This window comes from Coenobita brevimanus, chromosome 22, assembly GCF_032717465.1.
Source record: "Coenobita brevimanus isolate Jiangsu-jjx chromosome 22, ASM3271746v2, whole genome shotgun sequence".
NCBI lineage: Eukaryota > Metazoa > Arthropoda > Malacostraca > Decapoda > Coenobitidae > Coenobita > Coenobita brevimanus.
Window position 1 is genome coordinate 23,086,322 of NC_136975.1, and position 23,678 is coordinate 23,109,999.

General features: G+C 43.0%; 1 protein-coding gene across 1 annotated transcript in view; it reads left to right on the top strand.

The window, feature by feature from the left end:
* Positions 1 to 2,143: 2,143 nt before the first annotated feature.
* Positions 2,144 to 23,678, top strand: part of LOC145392343 (uncharacterized) — a 252,843-nt gene continuing 231,308 nt past the window's right edge. The window contains exon 1 of the mRNA XM_080266745.1: positions 2,144 to 2,255. Coding sequence (XP_080122871.1) covers positions 2,144 to 2,255 — 112 coding nt within the window. The remainder of the gene's footprint in view (positions 2,256 to 23,678) is intronic.

A 23,678-nucleotide genomic window follows, 5' to 3' on the forward strand; every position in this document is an offset into this window, starting at 1 on the left:
AAACAAACACTTTTTTTTTTTTTCTCAAATAACAAAAAAGGATTATCACAACAATAATTTTGCCTTCTTAGGCTCAAACTTTGGGTAAGATGCGGCTCCAGTAAATATCATCCAATTCGACTTAAAATTGATCTCAAGAGTTTACACCTAATCTCACAATATACACTGCCAGTAAATAAAATATTCCAGAATTAATTTTCCCATTTAGTATTAAGGGTCATCATAATAGTAATAAGGACCACCCTAATATATAAATATTAGTCTGTAGCACCAGTCGAGCAGGGCAGTACTCCCAAGGTGGATGAAAAGCTGATGACAGGGATAGCTGGAGCGTTTCATCAACCCTCGGGACCAGTTCCTGACCATACCCCTTTGCTGAACTTTTTCAGTGTTTCAGCAACACAGAGAGAAGGCCAGCATGCTTGTTATGCTAGGCATTTTAGGGTCGGCTTCCTGTCCTAAGAACACCTAGAGTGTAGCTGGGTTCCTTTTCTAGACCGGAGCTTAGACACAGTATGAGAGGAACAGGGCATTAAAACACAGGGCAACAACCTGACACGCGTATTGACAAATTCTTTGCTATGGAACAGGAATCAATTTACACAATATGCTAATCAAAATTAATACATAGGCTGGTAGGTGGGTTTGGAGTATCACACAGGATACTAGGCAGACAGGAGTCTTAGTCTGGGTCGGGGGCAATACACAACTTTTACAGTCCCTGCACAAGAGGCTCGTTTCTAGTGGGAAGGCATAATATAGGTTTTACTAGTTCAGGGGAATTTACTCTGACACTGACTCTGGCTCCTGTTTGACGATAGTTATATGCGAGATGTCACTGATTTCTGTTTCTTGATTCACATAGGGTGGATGGACACAGACACAGAGTTGTAATAATAACACTGAGTTTTTGCCTCTCGCCTTACACAGAATAGATATGCACTGTCTCAGGTGTTTACTCTCACTTCACTGAATCCCATTATTCACTTGTAGAGCACAGTCCTGGCCTCTCACTGTTAGTATGTATCACTGTCATTGTTAGGTAATGTCACTGATTGGGCAAAGGGGAAAGGGGCGGCCTAGGGACTCAGTCGTCGGCCCGGGGTAGGTGGAGTCCCTTCAGGAATCTCTTCATTACATGGCCCCGGGACCACTCTCAGGGGTGTCGTCTCTCACCGAGGGTTTGGACTGGGTGTGGTAAAGGGCCCCTCACTGTCAGGGCTGGCGACTGGGACTTAGGCCAAACAGGCCTTGGAAGCTCTCCCTCAGGCTCCTGGTGGAGGAAGGGTGTTGCCTTCATCGGGGAGGAGTGAGGTCTCACCCCAGAGTCCTGGGGGTGCCCTCAGAGGCCCATTGGCTGCGGTTTCCTTTCCGTGGAGTCGCTATCAGGTTTGGGGGTGCTGCGTCACTCCCAGCCAGAGTCCGTCAGGTGGAGGTTTTCCTCGGGGGTGGACTGGATGGAGAAGAGCCCCAGAGATAACACTGGGCCTCTCCACCAGTCCTCAGGGCAGAAGATCTCCTGGAGGTTGCCTCGATCTGGGTGGACAGAGGAGTGGCCTGCGCTCCTACCGGTAGGCAGGGCTGACTGCAGGTCGCCCTCACACTGCGGAGTCACAGTGGGCGAGGGACTTTGGTGTCCCTCCCCGGCGCTGCTATGGGCCATCACTGGGTTCCCTTGGGCAACAGACGGAGGGCAGCTATGGGCTGTCCCTTCGCTGTCTGTGCAGCTTTGGGCCATCACCAGGGCCCGACTCCCTGACGGGAATGCAGACGAAGCGCTGCAATGGGCCGTTGCTTGCCTGTCAGCGCGGCAGTGGGCCGTAGCCAAAGTTCCGTGTGGAGGGCGACATGCAGGCGAGGAGCAGCTATGGGCCGTCTCCTGCATACAGGCGTGGCTATGGGCTGTCGCCTGTGTCATGCCCTCCGAGGCAACTGCAGAAGGAGAGGGGGCATACCTGTCTCTACCCTCGTGCGGCTTTGGGCTGTCACGGGTTCTGCAGGGGATGTAGGAAGCACCTGATGGAGTGTCTATGGGCTGTCTCCTCTTTGGCGGCCTGGCTATAGGCCGTGGCTTTTTTTGTGTGTGGCTTTTGGCTGTCACTGGGGCCTGGCTATAGGCCATTGCCCTTTGGTTGGAGTGGCTATGGGAAGTTTCTTGATTTGCGCAGCTTTTGGCCATCGCTGGGGTGCTACCTGTAGCAGCGTGAATGCCCCCACCATCCGCCCCTCTCCCGGTGAAGACTCTGAGCTACATGGCATGACTGTCTGATTCATTTCTTCATTTCTGCAACATTTGCAGCCTTTCCTCCAACTTTCTCTTTGTTGAACACCACCTCTCCTCCTCTAAACCCCAACTTCTCTTCCTTACAGAGACTCAGCTGTCTGAGGCAACTGACAGCAAATGCTTTTCTGTATCCTCCTACTTTCACTATACAAATTTTAAAGCCAAAGGTGGCTATTGTGCATATGTATGCAACGACATATCTTGCTCTCATGTTCCTGAACTTGAATCATCTGAATTCTCTACCCTCTGGCTTCAGCTCTCCTGTCAGTCTCTGAATAATATATCTGTGCTGTTTACTTATCTCCTAATTCTACTGACTATCAAAAATTCTTTAACTACAGTATCTTACTTCAATTATGGAACACACTCTATCCATTTCTTCTTTCTCTGAAATCTCCATTCTAGGAGATATCAATGTTCACCACCACCTTTGGCTCTCCTCTCCTTGCACTGATCCACCTGGTGAACAAGCCTACATCTTTTCTATCCCCGTTTGCTCTATACAGCCTGGGCTGTTCCGAGTGTGACTGCTCAATACAGCCCTGGCCACGTGGGTGCGTTTCAAATATAGTGCCATGGTGACCAAGGCCGACACATGCAAGCATGTTGGAGCCTTCAAAACCTAAACCGAAACCAAAACCGAAACCGAAAACGAAAACCATACATTCCAATAGGGTATCAGACACTTTGATGTTCATCCACAGCTTTACCAAGGTAAATATTGAACTAATATTTCGGTACTATATACTTTGGCATGTATTCTCTGTATTCCTAAGACAAAATTTGGCCTTTGAGAAATTTCAGTTTTACCCCAATGTCTGGGCACCACAGACACCTTAAAAAAAACTGACATGAGCAGTTAACAGGTTAATGACCTAGAGCAGCTTGTACAGCACCCTACCCATATCCCTGATGGCCTTGGAGACAGCTCCAACATACTTGACCTCTTTCTTACAACTTATCCTTCTGTTTACATGTTAATCTTTTCTCTCCGTTGGGCTCCTCCGATCATAACCTTATTACCTTAACCTGTCCTATCGCTCTGGTATGGCCTGTGGACCCTCCAAAGAAGTGTCGTCTGTGGCACTTTGGAGCTGCGGATTGGGAGGCCCTCAGGCAGTACTTCTTTGATTTTCCCTGGAATGATTATTGCTTCCATGGCCGGGAACCATCTGAGTGTACCTTGTGCATTACGGAGGTTATTCTCTCAGGCATGGAAGCATACATTCCTTCTTCACATCCTTTGACTCTTGCAAGAAAGCTTTCACACTTGTCCTAATGATGTCCGTAACAAGAAGACGGCCAGTAAAAGGTACCGGAGCCAACCCACCCCTGAATCACATCTTTCTTATGTTTCTGCCAAGAATTATGCTGAGTCTGTTCTTCGCTCTTCTGAAAATAATTTCATCTGTACTAAATGCTCTCAACTCTCCAACTCGAATTCTTCCCACTCCTTCTTGCGAAAACCCTTTCTAACTACTTTACCTCATCATCCTTCCCTCCTCTTTTCTACTCTGATCGCTCTGCAGCTATTTCTTCTACTGATAAAGCATATCTCTTTGCTCAGACTTTCTCCTCCAATTCCATCTTAGACATTTCCGGTGCTGTTCCTCCATCACTTTCCCCCTCTGACTTCCTCATGGCTGACATTAAAATTTCTTCAGCTGATGTATTTTCTTCCATTACTGGCCTCAGTACTAGCAAGGTATACGGGCCTGATGGGGTCCCTCCTGTTGTCTTCAAGAACTGTGGTTCTGTGCTTACACCATGTCTAGGTAAACTCTTTCGCCTATGTCTTTCAACTTGTACCTTTCCTTCTTGCTGGAAGTTTGCTCTCATTCAGCCAGTCCCAAAGTAGGGTGACCACTCCCAACCCTCTAACTATCGTCCAGTTGCTTTATCATCCTATATCTCAAAGTTTTCAAGTCTAGTCTTAACCAAGAAATTTTAAAGTATCTTTCCTATCACAACCGTCTTTCTGATTGTCAGTATGTGTAGGAAATATTTTCCCCCAGAGCAGTTGTGCTCTCTACTATTATCATAGTTATCCCTGGTTAAAGGCAGAGGAAAACTTGAGACCGTTGTTACATGTTCAAGCGGTTTTTATAACCCAGAAATTACGTTCTCTTTAATAATCCTTGTTGCTGAATTTTAAATGCTACTGCGTTTAACCCTCGTGGACAACTATAGATTATAAATACATGTAAATATATGGAATTTTCCTCTGACCTAAACTGCGTCTGCGCGTTAGATTACGTGGCGAGTAGGGAAAGATTCTCGTGTTAAGCAGATGTGGAATTAAGATATTTACACAGTTTAAGGGAATATTTGATTTAACTTTAGTTTAATTAAAACTAAGATTAATTTGTTAGATTCGCCCTGTACAGTACATATCATGATGTAATCTAACTGTATTTAGTGCTGTAATTAATTAATAGTTAGCAACCCACAATTCGATGAGGAGTTGGGGCCTGCCACATTCACTCACTCTGTTCCTAGACATACTCAAGCTAGCACGGTTGTACATACGCACCTTAAGGACGCTTGCTTGCTCAAGCAATTACACTAAGCAGCCCCATCTTCATCGGTTATCCGACACTCCCTCTTCAATAGCTAAGTAACCTTTACGAATTGACCAATTCAAGGGGGAATTAGCTAAGAGATAGAAGAGAAATAGTTAATGTAGGTAAGTTAAGGTTACGTTACGTTTCACCTAACTTTAAGAGACTTGTCTGAATTTACTTAAGGACAACTTTATGGAAAAGTAACGACCTACGATTTGTTTACCAGAAATTTCTTACATAGCGGTGCCACGACAGGGATACAGACTTGTATACATTAAATATTTTTCACATGTTTGGTGCCCAGAGAGAGGGCCTCAATTTGTTTACCATAACCTCTAAATATTTTTCACATTTTTGGTGCCCCGACCGAGTGAGAAGAGCCGATGTGTGCAGAGGCGCTGAATGTGCTTAAAGTTGCTTTTGTTGGGCTCAGTTTACTACCACGTTTGGTTGCAGTGGATGAAGTGGGAATACGTACATACCGAGTTCAGGGGAAAATGGATGTTTTGGCAATTGAGTGTGGGGATGAAATATAACCCTAGAGGTTTGATAACCCTGGGGGATAGGTTGATATTATGGACTTAATCCCTACACTCCTCAAAATAAATAATTAGCTGAGCTGTTATAAATATTTCGAAATTGAGAGGGGGGGATAAATGCAACCTTAGAGGTTTAATAACCCAGGGAGATAGTTTGCACAAAGAGGACCTAATCCCTACCCTCTTCAAATTTTAAAATAATCAGATCATTACTAAGTTGGGGTAAATTTGTTGTCGGGATTCATAATTAAATTATTAAATTAGAAATCAGTCAACATGTCAGTTTCCTTATTGCAAAGATCTTCTAGTAGTAAGACGGGATGGGTAACTAGAGCCATAAATGATTGTAACCAGTCGTTGGACGAAATACCTCTGTCCAAGGAGAAAATAAACAGTCTCCTAAATATCCTGAAAGAACGATGGAATAAGTATGAAGAGAGTTACATAACTTTAGAAGCGGCTATAGTGAAGGCTGAGAATACGAAACTCTTAGAGTCAGAAACTACGAAGTTTGAAAGCAAACTAGAAGAATACTTAACTGTAGTAAAGACACTAGAGTCAAAATTAGCTGACACTGCCGCGGAAACATAAGTTGTGGCACAGCAGAGCAGAGCTGTGTTACCACAAATAACGCTTGCGGAGTATGATGTGGAACAGAACTGGAAATCCTTCTGGGACCAGTTCAATTATTTGGTACACGATAGAACAGGTATCCCTAAAGTCAGCAAACTTACATATCTGTTAGGACACGTCAAAGGAACACCATATCAACTGATAAAAGAATTACCAGTAGAAGAAAATAATTATGAGGTGGCCTTGACCATCCTTAGACAAAACTACGAAGAGAGGGAGCAAGTTATTCCTCAGTTACTGAAGGCTCTAATAGAATTACCCACGCCTAGACATTAATTCCTTGCAAAAATTTAGAATTGCAATAAGTTGTAATTTAAAGGCCTTAGGTACTTACGAAGATATTAAGACATCAGATTGGGTGCTTTCAAGAATTGTGTCCTTAAAGCTTCCACCGAAAACCAAGGATCCTTTGTATGGTAGGTACCAAAAAGATACTTTCTCCTGCGAAGAGATTGAGGAAGGCTTGATGCAACTCTGTAAACATTTGCAAGGAACAGTAAAACCTACTGAGGTCAAACAGAAGACTGAAATAAAGAAAAAAACCCACTAACCAACTGGTTGGGAAATCTAAGTCAGAGAAGACTAAGTACTCGTATGTGCCTAAAGAAGAGATAGGTACTTTCCTTAGCTCCTTAAAGGCTGAGGATAAAGTATTAAAGCCAAGGAATAGACATGCTGAGGATATTAAGTAAAACCTTCCATGGTAAAGGACAGGAAAGTTTGTGCATTTTGTGGTGAGCAACATTCCAGTGCAACTTGTCAACAATATCCTGATTATGCTTCTAGTGTAGGAAAGCTTCAGGAACTAGGGTGTTGTACAACCTGTATGAACTCCGAACATACTGCTGCGGACTGTAAGACTAAATTAAATCTTTGTTTTAAATGCAAAAAAGATCATCATCATAGTGCTTTATGCTCTAGGATGAAAATTGAGGTTCCTAAACCTGCAAGCGTCAATATGACAATTGCAAAAGGGAATGCTCCATTAGTAATGCCAGCTGCAGTACCAATAGCAGATGTGAAAGTATTGTTTGGGAATAGAAACCTATTAGTATGTACCCTGTTTGATACGGGTGCTCAGAAGACCTTCATTTCTGCAGACATTGTGAAGAAATTAAAGTTACCAATTATTGGCAAGGTAAATCTAGCCATTACAGGATTCTTAATAACTAAGAAAGCTCAGTCCTTTGATTTAGTTAGACCAATACAATTAGGCAGATATAAATGCCGTATAACAGCAGCTGTGCTTGATAATATGGAGACAAGTATATACATAAAGGGATTGAAGGAAACCTCTGATCATCTACAAGGTTCAGGGATAAAGTTGGCTAAACGGAATGTGGAATCAGATACTGTGGGTCCCATAAAAATTATAATTGGTCCTGATTATTGTGGAAGATTCCTACATAGGACTTTCAAGAAGAATAATGTACAGTTGTTCAAAAGTTCAGGAGGTAACCTTATTATGGGTCAGTTGCCTTTTCCAAAACAAGTTAAAGGAGAGGCCAAACTAGTAGACTCAGTCTTTGTTACCCCCACAGTCATTGATGGTAGCTAGAATAGGTGCAGAATTAGAACCTACTCAGATAAATGACTTGTTGGATGAAAATATTGAACCTGTACATAAATTGTGGGACCTAGACAGTATAGGTATACACTCTGAGGAACCAACCCCTGAAGATAAAATAACATTGGACTTGTATAATCAGTCTGTGGAATTTAAGGATGGACCGTATTGGGTAGGATTACCATGGAAACTAAACCATTCAGAGTTACCAACAAATTACCAAGCAGCTAAAGCTCAGTTAAATTCTCTTCTAAGAAAGTTGAGAGATAAACCAGAACATCTGACCCTATATGATAATATTATAAAGGATCAATTGATGAATAAATTTATAGAAGAGATAGAATCCCTGTTAACCACAAAGAAGGACACTACTTACCACATCATGCTGTAAGCAAGGATTCAGTAACTACTCCCACAAGAATAATATTCAACTGTAGTAGTAAAGCGTCCAAGGGATCAGCTAGCTTGAACGATTGCCTATACTCTGGACCTACACTAACGGAGAAGTTAGGGAATGTGTTACTAAGATTTAGAGAGAAACCTTATGCTTACACAGCAGACATTAGTAAGGCTTTTCTCAGAATAGGACTGAGAGATGAGGATAGGAAATTTACAAAATTCCTCTGGCCTCATGATCCTCAAAATGAGGATAGTCCATTGAAAACTTACTGTTTTCGATCGGTGCTTTTTGGCTCATGTGCTAGTCCTTTCCTACTATGCAACACTTTAAAGCATCATTGAAAATGCCAAATGCCCAGAAATAAGGCAAGCTTTATACATAGATAATTTGCAAGGTGTTGCTGAAACAGAGTGGGAAGCTTTGAAGGCTTATGAAATAGCCAATTCCAAATGTGGGAAGGCAAATTTGCCGTTACAGAGCTGGAATACAAATTCACCGCTTTTGAGGAATAAAATACAAGAGGACTATCCAGATTCTGACATTCCCAAAATTCAAAATGTGTTAGGTCTTAAATGAGATACAACTGTTGATGTAATAAGTTTGAAACCAATTAAGTTCTCTGATGTCACTCTCACCAAGAGGTCCTTGTTAAGTCAGGTTTCCAAGCTATTTGACCCATTGGGATTTGTCAGTCCTATAGTTATTAGGGGCAAATGTTTAGTACAGGAGGCTTGGCGAGAAAAGTTAGACTGGGACACTGAATTGGGTGAGACATATGTGGAACAATGGGAACAGATTAGAAAGGAGTTTGAAACTACATCAAGCATATGTATTCCCAGGGAAATAAACAGTAATGAGAAGTCACACTTACATATATTTTGTGATGCTTCTCAAAGGGCCTATGGAGCAGTAGCTTATTGCGCAACAGGAGAGGATAGTAAGATTATTATGTCCAAAGCCAGAGTTGCGCCATTTAAAGGAAGAACCCTGCCTCAAATGGAATTAGTTCCCATAGAAGTAGGAAATAAATTGGCCAAGTATATAACCACAACTCTTGATACTCAGTTTGAGGATATTTACATATGGACTGACAGTGAAATTTGCCTTTACTGGATAGGCAAGGAAGACAGTAAAATTCCTTTCGTCCGTAGAGTGAAGACTATTAAAGAGCTGTCTTCCAAATATAATTTCATGCAAGTGTCCTCCAGACAAAATCCAGCTGATCTGCTCTCGAGAGGTTCGACCGTAAGGAGACTGATCAAAGATAATTTATTGTTTAAGGGTCCTAAATGGTTACTCACTAAGGATTGGCCTGAACAGAAACAGTACAGTATTGCTGAGGTTAGTGTAGTGAACTTGGATCCTGTAGTACCTGGGCCAGAAGTAATTGACATCAGCCGATTTTCATCGATGTCAACTTCTAATTACTACTAAACTGGTTGTTGAATTTTTGAATAAGAAGGTGGGGTTTCAGAAATTAGATCCCCTAGTATACTGGCTAAAAAGAGTACAAAGAACTTCTTACGGGGAAATATATAAACTTGTAGGCCAAGACACTGGGAAAGGGAATAAGCTGATGAAGAATTTAGGCTTGTACTTAGACGGAAAGGGTCTGATTAGATGTCTAGGCCGATTGGTAAAGGCTGACTTGCCCATCCAAATCAAACATCCCATTTTATTACCCAAGAGTGGATGCTTTGTACAACTTATTATAAAAGAAGCCCATGATTCCACTCTCCATGGAGGTGTACCACAGACCTTAACCCAAATTCGGGAAAGGTACTGGATTCCTAAGGGTAGACAGGTTATCAAAAAACATCTCAAAAACTGCATCATTTGTAGGAGGTATGAACAGCGACCTTATATCTACCCAGGACCACCAGCCCTACCGAAGGATAGGGTGAACATAAGTCGGCCCTTCCATATAACAGGAGTGGACTACACAGGGGCTATAACTGTTACAGGTGAGGAAACTCCCCATAAAGTTTACATTTGTTTATTTACTTGTGCCTACGCAAGGGCAGTCCATCTAGAATTAGCGGAAGACCTAAGCTCAGAGACATTCCTCAATGTCTTTCGCAGATTTGCTGCTAGAAGGTCTTGTCCTGGCAAGTTAATTAGCGACAACGGAACTAATTTCGTTGGAGCAGCACCTTTACTGTTGAACATAATGAACGACACAAAGGTTAAGTCGGCTCTGGGAATCCGAAATTGTATTTGGCAGTTCATAGCTCCAAGAGCTCCAGGGCAAAATGGATTTATCGAAAGAATGATTGGTATTGTCAAGAACTGCCTGAGGAAAACATTACATAGAACTAAGATCACGAGAGAAGATTTAAGAACAGTAATAACTGAAATTGAAACCAGGATTAATAATAGACCTTTGACTTATCAAGATGACACGAGCGACTCGCTAGAGGCCTTAACACCAGCTCATATGTTATATGGCAGGAAGCTCCATCCGATGCCTTGTGTGGATATCCAGGAAGAAGTTTATGATCCTAACATAGAAAATAATGATTTAGGACAATATCTTCGGGAAGGATATCACCGTCTGAAAAGGATGTTGGATACTTGGAATAAACATTGGAGCGAGGAGTATCTTTTGAGCCTACGCGAGAGATTTTATGGAGCTCAGGCTGCCAGCAACAAAGCAGTTATTAACATAGAAGATGTGGTCTTAGTGAAGACCGAACAGTAAAGATCCCAGTGGCCATTAGCTAAAGTGATCTCCACACACCCAGATTCTGAAGGGGTGCTGAGACTCGTAAAAATAAAATGTAGGGGACATACCAGTGTAAAAACTATTGATAAACTGGTACCCCTTGAGTTAGAAGCCACTCTGGATCCAGGGGATGGTGAAGATCAAACGGGTCAAGAGGCGCGACCTAGAAGGGCCACAGCACAGGGTTCTCGAGATCTATGGAGGGAACTCTTGGCTAAGGGTCATATTGCATAATACAACGTATCATTTTCTGCCGACCCCAAAACTGTGGGAAATATTTTCCCCCAGAGCAGTTGCGCTCTCTACTTTTATCATAGTTATCCCTGGTTAAAGGCAGAGGAAAACTTGACACCGTTGTTAATTGTTCAAGCGGTTTTTATAACCCAGAAATTATGTTTTCTTTAATAATTCTTGTTATTGATAAATTAAATGCTACTGCGTTTAACCCTCGTGGACAACTATACAGTGTAAATACATGTAATTATATGGAATTTTCCTCTGACCTAAACTGCGTCTGCGCATTAGATGACGTGGCGAGTAGGGAAAGATTCTCGTGTTAAGCAGATGTGGAACTAAGATATTTACACAGTTTAAGGGAATATTTGGTTTAACTTTAGGTTAATTAAAACTACGATTAATTTGTTAGATTCGCCCTGTACATATCATGATGTAATCTAACTGTATTTAGTGCTGTAATTAATTAATAGTTAGCAACCCACAATTCGATGAGGAGTTGGGGCCTGCCACATTCACTCACTCTGTTCCTAGACATACTCAAGCTAGCACGGTTGTACATACGCACCTTAAGGACGCTTGCTTGCTCAAGCAATTACACTAAGCAGCCCCATCGTCATCGGTTATCCGACACTCCCTCTTCAATAGCTAAGTATCCTTTACGAATTGGCCAATTCAAGGGGGGTTTAGCTAAGAGACAGAAGAGAAATAGTTAATATAGGTGAGTTAAGGTTACGTTACGTTTCACCTAACTCTAAGAGACTTGTTTGAATTTACTTAAGGACAACTTTATGGAAGAGTAACGACCTACGAGTTGTTTACCAGAAATTTCTTACATAGCAGTGCCGCAACAGGGATACCGACTTCTATACATTAAATATTTTTCACATGTTTGGTGCCCAGAGAGAGGGCCCCGATTTGTTTACCATAACCTCTAATTATTTTTCACAGTATGGGTTCTGTTAGGCACGCTTCACTGGCGATCTTCTCAGTTACCTTTCAGATTCCTGGTCATCGTCCTTTTGGGACTTTTGCAAAAGCTTTGCCACTGCACTTGACATCTCAAAGGCCTTCGATCGAGTCTGGCATAAATCTTTAATTTCCAAACTGCCCTCTTACGGTTTCCTTCCTTCTATCTGTGCCTTCATCTACAGTTTCCTTTCTGGTCGTTTTATAGCTGCTTTTGTAGACGGCCATCTGTCTTCTCCTAGATCTATCAACATTGCTGTTCCTCAGGGCTCTGTCCTGTCACCAACTCTCTTCCTATTAATCATCAATGATCTTCTAAGCTGCATATTTAACCCTGTCCACTCGTAAACTGATGATTCCACCTTTCACCTATCCATTTGGTTTCTGCAACGTCCATCTTAGCAGTTGCTTCAACAAATAAGGGATGAGGCTACAGCGCACCTAATGTCTGACTTGGCTCGTATCTCTGACTGGGATAAAAATAATCTTGTTTTTATTGCATCCAAAACTCAGTTTTTACACCTATCAACCCGACAAAATCTTCCACAGGAGTACCCATTAATGTTTAATAATATCCAGCTCAGTCCTGCATCATCCTTGAACATGCTTGGGGTTTCATTCACACGGGACTCATCTTGGAAAGATCATATTGCACTTCTTGCAAAATCTGCTTCCAAAAGATTAGGTGTGCTAAGCCTGCTCCGTGCCTTCTTTAACTTTGCATAGTTGTTGACTTTATACACGGGTTTTATTCGCCGCTGTTTAGAGTACAACTCTCGTGTGTGGGGAGGCTCCCCACATACAGCACTTCTCAATTGGGTGGAGTCAAAGGTTTTTCGTCTCATCAACTCTCCTCCTCTTACTGGCTCCCTTCTACCTCTGTCTCTTCTATGCAGTGTCGCCTCTTTATTTCTTTTCTATCGCAACTTCAATGGTCACTGCTCCTCTGAATTATCTGCTTGTATCCCTCCTTCCCTATGACGGGCGCATAGCACCCATCTAACAACAAACTCTCATCCCTTCTCTGTCCAACTCTCTAATGCAAGAGTTACCCGTTACTCTCAGTCTTTCATTTATGCAAGAGGTCAGCTCTGGAACTGTCTCCCTCTGTCTGTATTTCCTACTTCCTATGATCTCCAGTCTTTCTTACGTAATGTGTCCAGGCATTTCGAAATGAATGGATCTTGAATTTGGCTCTCTTTTGTAATGTTTTTGTTTCTTTTCTTGGAAGGAACTGTTTTGTGGGCTCAGCCTTTGTTTCCTTCTTCCTCGCATGATATATATATATATATATATATATATATATATACATATATATATATATATATATATACCACCGTGGTACAATGATAGAGTGGGCATTGTCGTACAGGGAGAATGAGGGTTGAGACTTTGCCAGCGTAATAAAATATGGGAGAGTTCACCCGGCCACATACCGCTTTGGCGGACATAAGGGGTGCTGTCGTTGAACCTGTGATGGATACCATAAAGTATGCTTGCACCCACTCGGATTACATGGGACGATTACACTTGGTTCACAGAATACACACTCATCTCATCTAAAGCCACTCACATGCAAAACCACTCCAACATTACAGTCACACTTACAAGCACTTCTCACCCTACATACAATCTCTTCCAGACATCATAGGCCACCTGGCAGAGATACATAGGCTGTATCGTTCCCAGTTCAGTCGGGAAAGGCCTGTTGTGCAAAAGAGATTCGACTGATAATGATTATATATATATATATATATATATATATATATATATATATATATATATATATATAAAATATATATATATATATATATATATATATATATATATATATATATATATATATATATATATATATATATATTGCCAGACGCCTCAATCCCGTTTGGGGTGGCCAAAAACAAATCGCCTCCAAGTCGCCCTGTCCCCCGCCATTTCACTCCCCTGCTCCCAGCTCACACCCCCCTCTCTCATATACCTCTCCACCCCATCCCTCCATCTCATCCTCGGCCTCCCCCTCCCTCTTTCCCCTTCCACCTCACTCACATACACTCTCTTCGTCAGTCTTTCACCCTCCATCCTCTCCACATGGCCAAACTACCTCAGTGTATTCCTCATAACGCTTCCTATCACATCCACATCATATATATATATATATATATATATATATATATATCTGACGAAATTGAGTCAAAGGCATGTCCGGAAAGTGGTCCCGTCCGGATAGTGGGCCCCAGCCTCCTGGACTTGTACTTATGGACCCTAACCTAGCCTGACTCAGAAAAACACCTATTCAACTCCCTACTGGACATGCATAGCACCTATTTAAGACTCAATTCACACCAATAAGGGACATAAAAGACTGAAATAAATGCAACGGAACCAGAGAATGAGGTTTTAGAGGTGAGTATATACAATATTAAACATTCTGGGTACTTACAAGTCCCTGGCTTCTGGACTGGTATTGATGAACCCTAACTTAGCCTAACTCAGAAAAACACCTCCCTACTGGACTTGCATAGCACCTAATACCCTATTCACACCAATAAGGGACATAAAAGAGTGAAATGAGGTTTTAGAGGTAAGTATGGAAAATACAGTACAATATGAAACATTCTAGGTACTTACAACAAGTCCCTGGCCATCTTGATGAATAACCCGCCTCCTCTCAGACTCTGACAGTAAAAAGCAGTACCTGAAGCACCTGCAGTACACTGTACACGAAGTCTTGTACTGAACTTAGTCATTTGCACTCATAATTCCATTTTCTCAACCCGCCCCATCCCGACCACTTTTCCACCACTGACTCCCCCCAATCCCGACCATTTTAGGAAAAAAAATTTTTTGGCTCAAACCTTCGCTTTTGGTGTTAAACATCGAAAATTCATAGAGAAATCACTCACCTGAGGTTTAAAATACTCATTACGGGTAGGAGTACCTCCTTACCTTACTGGGTTTTCTATCAGGCTGGCACCAAAGAAAACGAGTTCTATGGGAGGATAACTATTTCACACCACTCATAAACGGTATTTATTTATTTACATGGTACGAATTTATATGTAGTACAAGAGTATATTGGTTTTCAAGCAGTAATATAGGCATTATAAGCATTGTTTCACTCACTAATACCTGACCTTTTTTTGCCACATTACCTGATCATCATTTCTAACTGTTTCTTCCTCTAATGCTATTTAAAGTTTGTACTCCACATTGTCAATGATTGGGGAATCACTCTGGCCCTGAATTTCGTACCGTGGCATGACATGGCTATATTGGCCAGGTCCTTGATAACAGGTGAATTGCTGAGACAATGGCATGCAGGGGGGGGGGAGGAGGTCATGCTGGGTAAGGCATTGTCCCTGCCTGGCATCTTGTTGAGGAAGGTGTCACGTGTATACGTACCAAAAATGACTCACGAAAATTGAAAATTGTGCAAATTAGGGACCTTGCAATTTTTTTGCGTTTATGTACGTCGATGGGATTGGCAGTGACAAAACGTGTGGACGTTAAAGAACGTCAATGGGACGCCACGGGTTAACACTGCACACTCTAGTCTTACATGCACTTAAGTCTTTGCACTCAAAAATCCATTTTCTTAACACTACACACTCTAGTCTAATATGCACTCCATTGTACGCTTATAAAATCAGTGTTGCACTCTGCACTTAAGTCTTTGCACTCAGAATTCTATTTTCTTAACACTGCACACTGTTTTTTCACTGCACAACACTGTAAATTCCCGTGTGGTCTAGTGGCTAGTTCTTGCTGTTTATTCACTGTCAGTCTGAGAGTAACTAATGCAGGTGGCCTAGATGTGCATCGCTAGGCTGTTGTAATGGACTACCCACTGCAAACGACTCTGAAGAGAGGCACAAACTCTCGTCCCGTGGCGAATCCACCGTGCCTGATGTGCTGGGCTGTGGCTCGGAGGATGTGAGCCTGTCTTGGGGAGGCAATGATGTGGAGCCAGGGCTGGGCACAGAGGGGGTCACAGGTCTGAAAAACTCTGTCAATGGTTGATTGACACAAGCAACGACGATTTAGGTGATTAATGATGCACTGCCTGAAAGCGCGCACTTCCTCCACAAGTCCTAAGGGCCCCATCTCCCGGTCTCAGTCTGAGTGTTCCAGGTAGTCGAGAACGAACGCTATGTGTTCCTGGAGTGTGCTTAGCTTGGAGATGGCTGAAGTAGTGTCACGCTGAGAGGAGTCCGCATCATCGTCGCTGTCCTCGTTGGAATCTTCAAGCTGGGTACTGACACCTGCAACTGAAGATGGGATCTCGATCAGACATGGTCTGATACCCAGGATCGCCCTCGTCGTCATCCAACCACTCACGCACTTCGTCCACATCAACATCGTCGCCATGCATGTGTAGACGTGCATGGAAGTCATCCACATCGAAACCTAGAAAATCGTGCTCCTCAGGCATTCTGAGAAGCAGACAAGACCAACCATTTTCTAGAGTCTTGACAGGGACTTCCTTCCATGCACTGGCCCAGATGTAGATTGCAGACTTGATGTTGTAGCGGTGAAGGTTTTCCAAAGTCCGCTGGCCTCGCGTGTCCCGTCCCTCCCTGCACTTGTCCTCGTCCTCGAGAGCAACCATCACCTCGTCCAGGAACTTCCTTCAGTGCACCCTCTTCATTGTCTTGATCACTCCTTGGTCTATTGGTTGGATGAGAGCAATCGTATTAGGTGGCACAAACATGCACCTAATGCAACCATCCTCAGCCACCAACTCCTTCTTGCATGGGTGGGCAGGTGCATTGTCAAAGAGAGGGAGGGCCTTTACGTGGTTGCACGGGATTCCCAGTTTCTCTGTCTGGTAGTTGATGACCTCTTTGACGAAATGGAGGTGGAACCAGTCTTTGAAGATCTTGGCTTTGAACCAAGCCTTCAAAGAATGGTACCAAACGACAGGAAGGACATCCATCACCCCACGAAGACACTGAGGCCGCTTTGCATGGCCAGCAATAACTGGCTTGAGCCGGTGCATGCCATTAGCATTGGCATAACACAAAGCATATCCATTGCTTGGAGAGCTTGCGGCCAGGTACCCCTTGAGTATAAACCTTCACCACCTCAATCCAATTGGAGCACAATAATTACTCACTAAACCACCAGGCGCCAAAATTTGGTTATATGGTTACCACCCAGCATAGTAAATGGTTTCCTGGTGTACAGGAAACCATCTGGCTTGTTACTCAGTGTAGAGTCACCCATAGACAGAAGGAAGAGGAAAGAATGAAGGAATGAAAGACTGAAGAGGGAGTGTAAAGTCACCCGTAGGCAGAAGGACGAAGAAAGAATGAAGGAAAGAAAGAAAGAAGATGGAAGGAAAGAAGGATGGAGGAGAGGACAGGGCAGACACCCAAGAGCAGTACTACATTGAGTGAGTGGATGGTGAGCGTCCCCACCTACCACAAATATCTATCTATCTATCAATATCTATCTATCTATCTATATCTATCTATCTATCTATATATATAAAGGCCCTCCCCAACTTTTTTTCACGAATTCCTTGACTGATTGATTAAGCAAAAAATAAATAAAAACTGGCAGAGCAACTGCCAGGGTCATATGCCACCAGACATCAAGGTAAAAAATGGCAACAGTAAAAAAGTGCAAGTAACAATCTAAATAATATGTAAAAATATAAACACTATAACACACAAAAATGCACTAAAATCACTGGAACACACACACACACACACACACACACACAGAACGAGTACTATATATTATGTGGCAGTCCAGCTGCCATCACAACGCTGAGGGTCCCACTTCACATTCAATTGGCTATCTCACCAACCACCGATGAAAGACCGATTGACCCACCCGCCACCTGATGCTGAGAGAGGTACTGACAACGTAAATTTCCACGGTTTGGGTAATCCACCAGCATGTTCCGAACAGTGAGGGGGACGAAGGAATCTTTACAGAATAAAAGGGAAGAGCCCTCCATTAAAAATCCTTGAGAGAACCTGTGTGGCCAATTAGCTGTTGCCATAAAACAGTCTCCCACCGGAGAGACAAGCCTCGGTAAGTGAAGGAGCCCACCTTGCCACAAAAAAAATGCTTCTTGTTAGACCCCACCACATCCCAGCAGTCTTACCAACAATGCCAAATCCGTTATAACAATAAAAGGTTAATCATATGCTGGCAGCCGATGCAGAGGAGGATGGGATCCCACAGAAGAAGGAGGACGAGCTGATGCTGCCTTAACCAGTAGATCAGCCAACAAAGGCCTACACGATGTCTACGACAACTAGGGAGATAAAGTCACTCTAATATTGACAAAATCAGTGGTTGGGATAAATTAAGACTCCAGTATTGACAGAGTACTGTAGGTGTCACTAATAATCGCACATACACACAATAAATCCAGACTGGGGAAGAGTAAAAAATGATTTGGGGAGCACGTAAAATTGCAGACAGTTCTGCCATATACACTGAAGCAATACCAGGAAGGCTACCACCCCGAGTGATGGAAGAGAAGATGACACCAAAGCCTACTCCAGTATCAGTCTTAGATCCGTCAGTCTAGACACGAACAGAGCCCTCATGGGTCTGGCTTGTTCTAAAAAGAGAGAGAGGGACTCCTGAGAGGGAAGTGAGCTCTTTCTACCGACTAGAGACCTACAAAATGACACAGTAGGAAGAAGCCAAAAACCCACCCTCGGGATCTGATTTGGACAAACTGCCAGTATTGGAACACAGACACCCTGTAACCAAACGGCTTCGAGAAACTAGGACGAGTGTCATAAACAGAATATCGGGAATCCTGGGAGATCACAGAACAAAGCATTGAGTCCAAAAGGCGGTGAGGACGATACCCACCTCATCATCAACGACTGGTGACGTAAATCCAAAGGGAGGACATCAGCATCCAGCAACAAACTCAATATCGGGGATGATGTGAATGGCCTAGTTGCCAGACGCACACCAGCATGATGCACTAAATGTAAAATCGTGATACCAACATCTGTAGCAAAGGAGTACATCTCACACCCATAATCACCTTTACAAAGAATAAGGGATCTCTGCGAGAGGAGAAGTGTCTGACGCTCAGCACCCGAAGAAGTATGTATTTTTTTTTAATGCTAGGAAGAAGGAACCAAATGCCAAGAGCCCACAAACCATACCTTCCAAGAAAAAAATAAAAACAATACAAGAGAGTGCCAAATTCAAGATCCGATCATTTCGAGATGCCAGGACACACTGTGTTTGAAATACTGGAGATCATAGCTAGCTGGAAATACAGACAGATGGAGACAGTTCTAGAGTTGACCTGTTGCATATACGAAGGACTGGGAGTAATGGTTAACTCTTGCATTACAGAGTTGGACAGAAAACGGATAAGAATTTGTTGCTAGATGGGTGCTACATGCCCGTAGTTGAGGTGGAGGGATGCAAGCAGATAGTTCAAAGGAGCAGTGACCACTGAATTAGCGATAGAAAAGAGATAAAGATGCAACAGTGGGGCGAAGAGACAGAGGTTGAAGGGAGCCAGTAAGAGGAGAAGAGTTAATAAGACAAAAAGCCTTTGACTCCACCCTATTGAGAAGAGCTGTATGTGGGGAGCCTCCCCACAGCTGAGAGTTGTACCTTACATAGGGGCAAATAAAACCCCTGTTGAAAGTCAACAACTGTGCAGGGGTAAAGAAGGTACAGAGTCGGCTTAGCACACGCAATCTCTTGGAAGCAGATTTTACAAGAGATGTAATATGACCTTCCCAAGATAAGTCCCGAGTGAATGAAACCCCAAGCATGTTCAAGGATGGTGCAGGATTAAGCTGAATATTATTAAACATTAGTGGGAGGATACGAGTATGTGTAAAAACTGAGTCTTTGATGCATTAAAAACACCAAGATTATTTTTACCCCAGTCAGAGATACGAGCCAAGTCAGACATTAGGTGTGCCATAGCCTCATCCATTGTTTGTTGAAGTATATAACTGCTGAGGTGGACGTGGTGGGAACCAAATGGAAATGTGAAGGGTGGAGTCATCAGCGTACGAGTGGATAGGGTTAGATGTACAGCTTAGAGGGTCATTGATGAGTAAAAGGAAGAGAGTTGATGATAGGATGGAGCCCTGAGGAGCACCACTGTTGATAGATCTAGGAGAAGAACAATGAACGACTACAACAGCAGTTATAGAACGACCAGAAAGGAAGCTATAAATGAAGGCACAGCTAGAAGGACAGAAACTGTAAGAGGGCAGTTTGGGAAGTAAAGATTTATGCCAGACTTGAGATGTCAGGTGTAATGGCAATGCTTTTGCTAAAGTTCCGAAAGGAGGATGACCAGGAAACTGAAAGGTAGGTAAGAAGATTGCCAGTGGAGCGTCCCTGACGGAACACATACTGATGATCAGAAAGAAGATTGTGATAGAGAAGATGCTTCAAATTTTTTTTATTAAGAATTGACTAGAAAACTTTTGAGACACAGTATGTTAAAGCAATTGGACGATAGTTAGAGGGTTGGGAATGGTCACCCTTCTTTGGGACTGGTTGAATGAGAGCAAACTTCTCACAAGAAGGAAAGGTACAAGTTGACAGACAAAGGTGAAAGAGTTTACACAAAGGTGAAAGAGTATACCTAGGCAAGGTGTAAGCACAGAAGCACAGTTCTTGAGGACAACACAAGGGACTCCTTCAGGCCCATATGCCTTGTTAGTACTGAGGCAAATGATGGCAAAAAATACATCAGCTGAAGAAATTTTTAAGTCAACCATGAGGAAGTTTAAGGGGGGGAAGTAATGGAGGAACAGCACCAGAATCATCTGAGGAGGCATCGGATGAGAAAGTCTGAGCAAAGAGAGATGCTTATCAGTAGAAGAAAATTATAGATACAGAACCATCAGAGTAGAAAAGAGGAGGGAAGGATGATGACGTAAAGTTGTTAGAAAGGTTTTTGGCAAGGTGCCAGAAGGAGCGGAAAGAATTCGAGTTGGAGAGTTGTGGGCATTTAGTATTGATGAAATTATTCTTAGTAGTAAGAAGAACAGACTTAGCACGATTCCCGGTAGAAACATGAAAAAAAAAATGTGATTCAGGGGTGGATTGGCTCTGGTACCTTTTATAGGCCTTCTCCTTGTTGTGGACATCATTAGAACAAGTGTGATTAAAACAAGGCTTTCTTGCATTAGTCAAGATATGAGAAGGGAATGTATGCTTCCATGCTCAAGAGAATAACCTACGTAATGCACAAGGCACACTCAGATGGCTACCTGCCATATAAGCAATAATCATTACAGGGAAAGCCAAAAAAGTTCTACCTGAGGGCCTCCCAATCCGCAGCTCCAAAGTGCCACAGTCAATGTTTCTTTGGAGGGTCCAGAGGCTGTACCGGAGTGATAGGACAGGTTAAGGTAATAAGGTTGTGATCGGAGGAGGTCAAGAGAGAGAAAAGATTAACAGTGTAAGCAGATGGATTATTTGTAAGGAAGTGGTCAGGTATATTGTAGCTCTCTCAATGGCGGTCAGGGATAAGGATAGGTGCTGTACAAGCTGCACTAGGTCATTAAGGATAAAAAAGATATTGGCTTGTTCACCAGGATGGTCAGTGAAAGGAGAGGAGTGCCAAAGGTGGTGGTGAACACTGAAATCTCCATTCCTTTGAGAATCGGAGGAGGTAACAGGAAAATGTGACACCCTTACATCGGTTAGGTAGAATGAGGAATGCATGAAATTTTGTTACCAGAAACAGAGGTCTGAGCCAGTAGAGGGGAGCTCCTTTTCATGGAGGACAGGGATGCTTCCATCCCCCTTGGAAAAGATGATTGGTTCTTTGCCACAAGCTGAAACAATGGCACGGTACAAATCACTTATGCCAGTGTATAGCACTGACCCACTCACATCGGATTTCATCACTAAACATTTTGCATATGGCCTAGGCACCATTTCTTCTGGACCTAACCTCAGAGCCGAAGCAACCTGGGGTGAATGCCTCACAGTCCCAGTTGGATGCTGGGACAAAGGGGGAGAGTCTTCAATTGTCTGGAAAGGCTCTAGAGTGGCAATTGGAAATGGTGAGTCTGATAATCCTGGGACAGATGTGTGGTCGTTAACAACTTTACTGATCTAGACAAGGGTGACTCGAGGACAATAGGAGCCACCAGATCCCTCAGTGCCCACATGACCCTTGCCAACAAGTGACCAACAGATTGGCCTGGTTGGGCCCAATCAAGGCCGCCCATCTAACCAGAATAGGGGACTAAAGAGTTATGTTGCTAGCTGCAGGGTACATCATGCAGCACTGCTCAACTCCCGGGCCTCCCATTTCCCAGCATTACGGAACGCCACGCACGGCAAGCACGTGGGGACACAAAAGCTCTGACAAGGTGGAAGAAGGGCAGGAGGATCAACATCACCGGCAGTCCTCCTCTAACAGTGATGCAGGGAGAATGCTAGGTCCATTAGGCCGAAAGATGCCAAACTCTTCAAAGATAGGCATGCCTCCACGGTAGGTAACACTGCCAACCAGGCTTCAAACATTGCCACCACGTCAAAGTGACCCCCCCTCACTGGGGGTACATAGAAAGTGATAGACAGATATACTGATATACAGTAAATACATACTTTGAAAATAGATATCAATAAGTAGATCGAGGGAGCCTCTGTGGTACAGTGGTAGGGAGTGCGGTTCTTACACGGGTGAACCAGGGTTCGTGTCCCGCCAGGGTAATAAACTTTGGGAGTGTTCACCCGGCCACGTACTGCATTAGCGGACACAAGGGGTGCTGTGGTTCAACCAGTGTCGTTTACTATAAAGTATGTTTGCACCCAGTCGGCTTGCGCGGGCCGATTACACTTGGTTCACAGACTACACTCACATCCAAAGCCACTCCAACACCATAGATACACTTACAAGCACTACTCACCCTACATACAATCTCTACCAGACAGCCTATGCCACTTGGTAGAGATACATTGGCTGTATCGTCCCGACATCGGTCGGGATAGGCCAGACCTGCAGTGGATACTCAAATGGCTGATGATGATTAAGAAGTAGATCGAGAGACATACAGGTTTTTATATGACTATCATAATCATATGATTCATAACTAAGGAGGGATTTATCCGAACCATTCCAGCCCAATCTGGGTTCATTCATGAGTTACAGTCAGTATCTGTCCATCAGTCTAATCTGTAGGACTTACTCAATTTGTAATGTGTGCATTTCAAGCCTGAAATTAGCACCAAAATATGCTTCCAGATCTGTGCTGCCCCAATGCACAGAGACGTCTGTTATCCAGAACAAACGTAACTCAAACTGATGACATAATTACCATCATCATCAATGCATGTCATTATTCTACGTAAGTATTTTACAACCTCTGTCACTGTATTTTGTATGTACAGTATACTAACACTAATTTTATATAGCAACGTTTAAATATTCATGTGTAGAGGAAATCTCGAAGAATTTGATGTGAACTTTCTGATGGAGCTTTAACAATCTTTTAAAACCAGGAAAAATAAAGTAAACAAGGACACTTGTGCAACGTCTGCAAAACCGTACCAACCATTTATACCAGTTATATATCACTTATACCTGATTCCAAATTACACTTATGATTGTTGAAATCTGAATTTATTTTAAACCCCAGATGCCTCTCTCTCTCTCTCTCTCTCTCTCTCTCTCTCTCTCTCTCTCTCTCTCTCTCTCTCTTGTAGTAATAATGAAATTATTAATAGTATTGTATAATAATAATAGAAACTATTATTATTATTATTATTATTATTATTGTTATT